The sequence below is a fragment of the Caloenas nicobarica genome, chromosome 31, assembly GCF_036013445.1.
Source record: "Caloenas nicobarica isolate bCalNic1 chromosome 31, bCalNic1.hap1, whole genome shotgun sequence".
Classification (NCBI taxonomy): Eukaryota; Metazoa; Chordata; class Aves; order Columbiformes; family Columbidae; genus Caloenas; species Caloenas nicobarica.
In genome coordinates this window covers 3,269,564-3,278,491 of record NC_088275.1, presented here as the reverse complement: position 1 = coordinate 3,278,491, position 8,928 = coordinate 3,269,564, and the positions used below count along the sequence as shown (strand labels likewise).

Below are 8,928 nucleotides of genomic sequence, written 5' to 3'. Positions count from 1 at the left end.
TCCGCGCTCCCGGCGCCCCTTCGGGGCCATTGTCTGGCGAGAGGCGGGGGGGGAACCCGGCGGCCCCCGGCGACGCCCCACCCCCGTACCTGCAGGACCCTCGCCCCGGGGAGCCCACTCGCTCCCCCGGTTCTCAACACTCAGCCGGGGCTGTTGGAGTAAGGAGCGCGCGGATAGCGGGGAGGCGCCCTGGCGGGGGTCCCTGCTGCTGGGGGTGGGGGCATGGTGAGGTTCAGGATTCTGCCCTGCTGGAGTCTCCCTCAGCTTGGGCAGTCGGTGGGGTCACAGGGGACCCCCAAGAGGGTCACTGTACCCCCAGGTGCCCCTCTGCACTCAGGCATGAGCCGCTTCGGGGCAGGAGTCTTCGCCCTGGCAGAGGTGCCCCCAGAGGGGTAACAGCCCATGGGGGTCATGCTCCTGCTCCCACCTTTGTGCCAGGCCTAGGTGTTTTGGGGTGGGGGTAATGATGTGAACACGCAGCTCCCCTTGGCTCTTGAACCCCTCACCTATGAAAGCCAGGGCCATTGCCCGGGTCTGGCTCTGTTTCTCAGTGTGCCTGGGTGGAGGGTCTGTCTGTCACCCCCATTGCTGGGGTGTCCAGGCTCAGCCAGGAACAGGCCATGGCACATGGGACCTTCCCAGTGCCAGAGCGTCAGCGCCGAACCTCCACTCCAGTGGGGCTCCTGCCGCACCAGGCTGGGTGGGAGCGCCTGGGAGACCCCCACTCGCTCTCCCAGCTACCCCCAGCCCTGCGCCCCAAGGACAAGGGATACACAGGGAGCAAAGAGGGACGAAGGTGCACAGGGGCCAGCAGCTCAGCACACACCTGCAGACCTCCCGTTTGCAGGGAGGGACCCAGAGGGCCTGGCAAGGATGGACCCAGGGGTGGGGGTCCCTTGTGGGGGTCTCAGGGCTCAGCACCATCCCCTCACCCAGCAGGGCCTGTGGGAAAGAGCCTGTGCGCTCACAGGCCGCTCGCAGCCCCGCTCACAGAGAAGGGACACCCACCCAAAGCCAGATCGCTGTATTTTGGGGGGCAAAGCCCACGCGCGGAACACCCCGCGGAGGGAGTCGTGGCATTTCCTGGAAGAGCCGGGCGCTTTATATCAATGAGCGAGGCTGGGAATGGGCCGGGCCCACCCCCCCGCGCTGCCCAATGGCGTGCGGCGCTCTCCTCCCGCAGCACGCCATAGGCCGGATTTAAATGGCTTGTTTCCCTTAATGGGGAGGAGGCGTTCGGGTAGGAGGGAGCCAGGTTAATATTAGTGCCAGGCCAGGCTATGCCATCGTGTGCCCCGTAGGCAGAGGTGTCACCTGAGGTCCCTCTATGCCTCCACCTACGACGTGGCAAGGAGACATGATGCTGTGTCCTGCATCGGCCACAGAGACTGGATGGAGGTGGATCCCAGCCTGTGCTGGTCCCCTGGCACCTGGGACAGAGCTGGGAGTGTCACTGCCCCCCTTTTTCACCTGGATCAGTGGGTTGTATGAGTCACTGGAGCAGCCTTGAGGTGTAACCCCGGGGGTGTAGGAGCTGTGGCCAGGTTTGGGACCTTGTGACCCAGTGGGGACTGGGGATCACTGCCCGGTGCTGGCCCCCCTGCAGCCAGCTGCCCCGGGCTGTCCTCTCGCTCTGGCTCCAGGAGTGATTAATGGGCCCTTGGAGCTCATTTCTGGCCAGCTGGGGTTGCTGGAGCTTCCTAGCCATCTGGGAAGGGCCGCATTGTTCCACCTTGTGGTTTACAGGGATGGTCCCCTCCCTCCACAGCCTGTTTTCAGGCCAGAAGAGCCAACCCAGCTCTGCAAAGTGCCCTGTGCTGTGTGGAGCACCTGGGATAGCACTACATGGCGTGCTGGGTGCTCCCCATCCATCTCCTGGGGATGAAGGAGTCCCCAGAACCAGCTCTGTTTTGCCTTGTTCTTGGAAATGACCTTCTGCAGAGCAGAGAAGACCCGGAGCCCTTGCAAAGTCCTCGTACACCTCCCTGGGCAGAGTGGGGGCAGTTGCATCCCCTCTCTTTGCCCAGAGCCACCCACCACCCACACACTACCAACCAGACCCCAGGCAGGTCTGACACCAATCAGCTCCAAGGCGTCATGGCTGGGCTTCCTGCTCTGCAGGAGGGGGGCAGAGGCTCCAGGCAGATAATTCTGGAGATTAGAAGGTCCTAGGAAGCCGCGTGCAGGGTCGTTACACTCTCCTTGCCCCAGGCGGTATCAGCAGCATCTGACTCATCCCCACAGAGGTTTGTCTGACCTGTCTGCAAGCCCTGGGGCAGGATCACACCAGATCCCCCCTCCTCTCGCAGTGCCACATGCTGCAGACCCTGTCTGGGAGGACACGCGGGTCCCAAACGGCACTCACTGCCCCGCTGCATGCCCTCACCCCTGACTCTGATCTCTGTCCAGACAGGCTCTTTATCTCTGGTACGCGATCGCTGGCGTGAGGCATCATTAGTTCTTGCTCCGTATCTTGTAAGAAGGGAACAGATACACGATTTACCTCCTGTAACCCTCGGCCCTTTTGGGCCAGGGCATGTCACTCTCAGCCACCCTTCTCTGATTGACATCGCAGCCTCAGGGGATCCTTGTGCTCTAAAGCAAGCATTAAATAAGCATTTAAAATGATGGGTCATGGAAGATGCTTTTGGGAAGGTCCCACACATGGACATACAGGCGCCGTTTGCCTTTGTCCCTTGTGCCAGTGCCAGTCCCGGCCCTGCCCGAAAGCTGCAGCAGGGGGGTTACGGTTCGCAGGGGACAGCGATGCTCCAGGGCTTGGCTGCCAGGGCCAGGGGTCCCCAGCTTGGGGGTGACGTGGGTCTGGTGTGAGCATGCAGGGACCCAGCAGATGGCACTGCCTCCTCACACAGAAGAGCTGGGGACACAGCTGCTGCCCACAGTGATATCCCTCAAAGGACCAGGGCACAGGCAGGCGGCCTGGCCCTGGGGCAGAGGGCTGAGACAAGGGGGGGTCCTTCCCCCCTCCCAACCCAGGGCATCATATCCTGACCCAGCTACTTCTGTTTGGAGGAGGAAGGGACACAGAATGGGGCCCGCAGCCATCCCCAGCTCATTGTCCCTGGGGCAGGGACACAGAAATGCCACCGGGCAGAGGCAGCCAAGCAGTTTCATGCATCTCTCTTTTTCTGCGCTTTCAGGACAATTTTCCATGGGTATTTTTCAAATGAAAAACCACTGTGAAACATTCCTCTTGCACACACCTACCTGTGCACCAGGACCAGCATCCTCCAGAGGCTGGGGAAGGGATGGAGAGATGGAGATGTGCATGGGGAATCATAGAATCATTGAATCATTTTGGTTGGAAAAGCCCCTCAAGATTATTGAGTCCAACCATAACCCACCCCTGGCACTACCCCATGTCCCTGAGAACCTCCTCTCTGCATCTGTCCAACCCCTCCAGGGATGGTGACTCCACCACTGCCCTGGGCAGCCTGTTTCAGTGCCCAACAGCCCTTTGGGGAAGAAATTGTTCCCAATATACAATCTGAACCTTCCCTGGCACAACTTGAGGCCGTTTCCTCTCGTCCTAAGGGAAGGAGAGATAAAGAGAAGGAAATAGCTGTGGGAATGGGGAAAGAGCTGGGAAGCATCTGGGAAAATGCCCAGGAAGGTAGAGGGTGAGCCGAGCTGCCCGTTACCCTGCCCGTTACCCTGCCCGTTACCCTGCCTGCCCACATACACAAAGAACAGGCCAGGGACCCAATCTGTCGGAGATGACAGCGAGGCCAGAACCAGCATCTAAATTAGCATGAAGTGTTTCCATTGTGCACGGCACAATGAGGACCATATGTCAGGGCTGGGGCTGGCAGCCGGGAACAACGGGCACCGCTGAGGTTTGGCAACTCGTGCTGCCCAAACCCGATTACCACCTCCTGGAGCACCAGCGGCCAGGGGTGGGATGGGGACGGCCAACACAGGGGGGCTGGGAGCAGAGCTGGGTCTGGGTGCAGGCGGCGAGGACATGATGCATCCCAAGGGGTGAATGCCAGGGAGAAATCCCTGAGATGGGACAAAAAGGCAGCGTCCAGGTCCCCTCCCACACCTCATCAGCCACGATTGCCCCTTCAGCCCAATGCTGCAGAGTCTCCCTGCTCCCTCCCCCACATTTATTATTTCCCCTTTGACACATCTCTGCTGAGCCGAGCTGCAGCCGAGGCCAATTGATTATATGAAGAAATTTGGAGCAAATCGGCGGACAGCTGCAGCCTGCCCCCGGGGATGCACGGGATCGGCACAGACAAAGGAGAAGAGCTGCAAACTTGCTTCCCCGCTTAGGTTGAGATGGGCTGAGGATGCATGTAGAGGGCTGGGGGTTCGCAGGGGGGACTGGGAGAGGGGAGAGGGCTGGGGGCGCGTGGAAGGGACCGTGGGGGCTCTGCCAGGGGTATGGTCAAGCGACGTGTGACCTCGTAGCCAAGGCCACACTGATTTCCCAGGGAAATGCAGGAGAGAGGGATTATTGGGCATGTTTGGAAATGCGGATACCTGGACCAGATGTCCTCATCTGTCTGCGGTCATCAGCAGGACTGGGACATTCAGGGTTTGCTCGTCCTAGCGTTGCCAAGCTGGGCTCAAATGGTGACTGCAGACCCAGGGAAAGGTCAAGACACGGGGTGTACCACGAGCCTGAGTCTGGCCAGTGCTGCTAAGACTCTGCAAGTGCCCAGAGTCCCCTGGCTGGAGTGGAGGGTGATGCTCTCCCTCCCGCTGGCCCCGTTCACAGGCATGGCCGCAGCCATCAGCTCCTGCGTGGGGAATCTGCTGCCGCCGCTGAACAGCGCAAGGAAGACACAGTTAGAAATAAGATTAAAAGAAAAGAAAAAAGAAAAAAGAGAAGCTGAGCAGTCCAAGTTCAAGATCTCCCTTTTGCTGGCAGTTTAATTAATTTCCCCCTTCCCAACTTCCTTGTCAACTCATAAATAATAAATCCTTGCACAGTCTGAACAGTCAAGACAAACACACGCTGGGGCATACCGCATACAAGGGTGGGCTAATTAGTTGGTTTACACCCTGGTCATTACTTTTTGTTTGTTTGTTTGCTTATTTTCTAGTTTTCCTTTCCAAAAAGTGCACAACACAGCAAAATAAATAATAACATTTATCAATAAATTAATTCAATAAATATCCTTGTGGCACAGAGACATGGCTGGTGGGTGGAGCGGAAGGATGGGCTGACCTGCTCCGTTCTCCTGCCCCGCTGAGCAGTGCGGTGACAGGGGAGCCGGCAGTGGGGACGGCTGCTCCGGCCCCCGGGGATCCCATATTCACTGGCGAGTCCTTGCGAGACAGAGGTAGTGATCGTTCTCCCCGCTTTTATGGGGAGGGAGAAACTGAGGTACGGAGCGAGGCATCACTGGGAGCTGCGCAGAGACGGGGTGGGGTGGGGCCGGGAGGTCTGCGAGGTGCCGGGAAGCCCAGCCGGGGTTTGTGGGGCTCGGACACTCGGCGTGGGCAGCAGCAAACACCTCAGGAGGGCAAGAAGCAGTGGGTGGGACCCCAAAGGGCTCCCTGCTCACGCTCTGGGGGTTTGCTGGCCTTCACACAACATGGCACTGACCCTCTCACCACAAATGTTTCACCTCTGGCACATCCAAATCCATCTTCCCCCAGCACCCACCCTGTGTCCCACAGCACCGCCCGTCTTGTGGCAAGGCTCAGCGCCGTGGGCAGGCTGGGGCTTTGCTCCCAGCCCAAAACGCTGCGGTTTCTGCACGATCCTGGTCCCCCATCCGTGTTCTGTTTGTGCTCTTGCCACTGCCAGTGCAAAATTAACTCTTAAACCAAACGAACACCCAAAAAACAAGGCAAAACATTCATTCTTGCAATGAGCTTCCCCCAGCCTCAGCGTGCCCTTGCTGGAGAAGAGGCTGCTCGGCTCTGCCTTTCCTTCCCTCCCTTTCCCGAAGTGCTGATCCATGTTCGGGGGGCTGGGGAAAGCCCCGCCGGCTGGACGCTGGGCAAAGGGCTGGGCTGGGGGCCGTGCCCACTTCCTCCCCTCTCCAACCCGCTGCCCTGCGAGTCGCAGGTAAAGTGCAGTTTACCCCAGCAGAGCACATACCGTGAAAGGTCACGCCGCACCAGTGCCGCACTGGTGTAAACAGGGGGGACCCCTTTGCACATGAGTCCTGGCAGCACCGGCTGTGCTGCGGGGGAGGGACAGGGCGCTGGGGGAGCCGAGCACCATGTTCCCCCGCACTTCCCCCCAACACTTGTGACCCTCACTCGGGCTTTTTTCACCAGGCGCACAGAACTGGGGAGAGTGGGGAGGGATGAAGTGCTGCACTGGGAGCCCTGGTGCCCCGGGGTTGTGGCTTCACACTCACGCAAAGGAGGGTCAGGCAGCGAAGGTTGGGATGCATGGGGCAGGGAAGCAACTTGCTGAGGTTTGGGGAGCCCAGACCGTGCAGCTGGGGGGCTTGGTGAGACCCTGGGTGCTGCTCCGGCCTGGGGCCAGTGCGGCTGCGGGGACTTCGCGGGCAGCGCAGCGAGCAAGTGCACCTCCCTGGCAACCTGCCGCTGTCGTCCGCAGGAAACATGGCCAGGTCCTGCCAGGTCTGCACCCTGCTTTGTGCTTCCTTTCGGGGTGTGAAGAGCCAGAGAGAACACCAAGCAGCTGCTCCATGCCGAGGGATGCTCCTGGGCTGTGTTCCCTCTGCAGAGCGGATGGTCCTGATGTCGGCATTTAAGTTCCCAGCACGATGCCAGGGGCAGAGCAGCGGCAAACAGACAAAGTGCCCAGACTGGCCATGCTGATGAGGTGGCTGGTGGGAGAAAGCACAGACAGACATACGGACAGGACCACGGGGCTGCTTGGCACTGCTGTGTTTCACAGGTCCAGTTTTTTGTGGCTCGTACAAAAGAAGTGACACACAGACAGACTTGGGCTCGGGGAGTGGACACAGCTGGGGCTCAGGGAGTGGACACGGCGGACAGACAGACGGATGTGGGCTCAGGATCTTGTAGGCAGTATCAGCGGGATGCGCAGCAGAAGGACAGACAGAAGTTGGGAGCACAACACAGCCAGCACAATCTTCAGGTGGCAGATACAGCAGGACAGAGAGATGGCTGATGGACCAAACATCCAGCCTGACTCAGTCAGGATGGACAGACAGATGGACGTGGGCTTGCTGGTGGGGAAATACAGAACTTAGAGAGAGGGCAGAGCAGACAGCTGGGGACTTGGTGCGTTTGAGCAGATGGATGAACACAGGCACAGTAGTTCAGATGCCTAACATGTGGTTTAGGTCATAGCTGGACAGATGGACTTGAGCCCTTGGCTCAGATGCCCAGTTCAGGTGGCAGGCAGGCAGACAGACAGACGCAGGCTGGGCGGCTCAGACGTCCAGCACGTGGTTCAGGTAGGAGATGTAGCAGATGGCCAGGCGGAGGATCTCAATCTTGGAGAGCTTCTTGTCGGGTGGCAGGGTGGGCAGTAGCTTGCGCAGCTCAGCGAAGGCCATGTTGAAGGCCTCGACACGGATGCGCTCCCGCGTGGCGTGGGCTGTCCGGTATTTGGCCGTGGCACGGCGCCGGCGCCGGCGTTCCTCCCGACTCAGGTGCTGCAGGTCTTTCTTCACAGCATCACCTGGCTCGGCTGTCCGGGACTGAGAGCACAAGCCAACGCCGCTGGCGTCCTCTGTGCTGCCCGTGCGGCCGCAGTCGCCGAAGATGGACTCGGACTCAGAGTGCGTCGGGGGCAGGTCGATCTCTGTCTGGTCCGAATTGAGCATCATCTTCGTGGAAGAAGGCTGGACAGGGGGGACAGATGCTTCAGAGACGTGGTATGTCAGGAGGACAGCCTGACCCAGGCACGATGTCAAAGCAAATCTGCTGCACTTTAAAGAGAAGGTTTCGGGCTCACAGCAAGCCCCTGGTTATTCTCCTCCTCTTCCTCCTCATCACACACACTCTCTGCAAGGGAATTTTAAAATTTTCCCTGGAGAACTTGTAGGGTGGGTGACAACTTTCACAATAAATAACGTAAGAAAGATGGCAGGATGCATATAAATAAAATAAATAAATAGATATCCTCCGCGTGCACAGGCCCAGAGACCACAGGCTCTTCTGTGCAGCTGTGGCAGGACCCAGTTTCGGAGCCGTCAGGTGTCAGAGCTGAACTCCTCCCGTGAGCTCTAGAAAACAGAAGCACAGGGGCTCTCAGTACTGCCCGGCTCTTGGCAGACACAAGAGACGGAGCTAGAGAGCGTGAGGGCTCTTTGCTCCACCCGCCCCGCGGTATCGGCCCCCACCGAAGCAGGGGACAGCCCGCCGGGCTGGGACAGGGCTCCGGGTCCCCAGTTGAGGGTGATGGAGCCGGTGGGATGGCTCTAGAAGAAGGTGGAAGCCATTTCTCCTGGCTCTCTGGAGAGATGACAGGTGGTGGATGAGCGGAGGGGAAAAACAGACTGCGGAGGCGAGAGGAAGGGGGGAGCTTATTGTATAGTAAATGAGCCCGTATGTCATGGATCCTGGCACCCCCAACATATGGAACCCAACACAGCTGCTTTGCTTGATGTGACCAAACAGACGCAGGCTCCCTGCTCCCTCCGGGACGCTGTGCTGCTGTCTGGGAAAGCTGCCTCTCCTCTCCCTTCTCCCCCTGCGGCCTTCCTGGCACAGCTCTGGCACACGGGAGGGGGGGCCAGGCCCACGGGGGCTCCCAGGCCGGCACAGATGCCTCGGGCATACCGGGAGCAGGGCTGGGAAAGAGAGATGTGCCGCAGGCGCATCTTTTCCCCCTGCCAAGCCGGGGAAGGGCTGGGGTGGAGCAGAGGAAAGGGAACAAACTTCATACGGGGAAATGCTGCTGCTGGAAGCAACGGCAGCCTGGGAAGGCGGCCAGGCAGAGATGTACAACATATTACCTCTCCCAGGCCTGACAAGCTTGTAATGAGCCATACAACT

General features: G+C 59.5%; 2 protein-coding genes across 2 annotated transcripts in view; both read right to left on the bottom strand.

Annotated features, from left to right (window-relative positions):
• Positions 1-4,985: 4,985 nt before the first annotated feature.
• Positions 4,986-7,762, bottom strand: NHLH1 (nescient helix-loop-helix 1). Its single transcript, XM_065653779.1, has one exon. The coding sequence runs from the start codon at positions 7,755-7,757 to the stop codon at positions 7,359-7,361; it is 399 nt and encodes a 132-aa protein (XP_065509851.1). The 5' UTR covers positions 7,758-7,762; the 3' UTR covers positions 4,986-7,358.
• A 292-nt stretch (positions 7,763-8,054) lies between these two features.
• The window catches only part of NCSTN (nicastrin), a 28,397-nt gene continuing 27,523 nt past the window's right edge, over positions 8,055-8,928 (bottom strand). Inside the window, exon 17 of the mRNA XM_065653777.1 lies at positions 8,055-8,156. Within this exon, the coding sequence (XP_065509849.1) occupies positions 8,124-8,156 (33 nt within the window). The 3' untranslated portion in view covers positions 8,055-8,123. The remainder of the gene's footprint in view (positions 8,157-8,928) is intronic.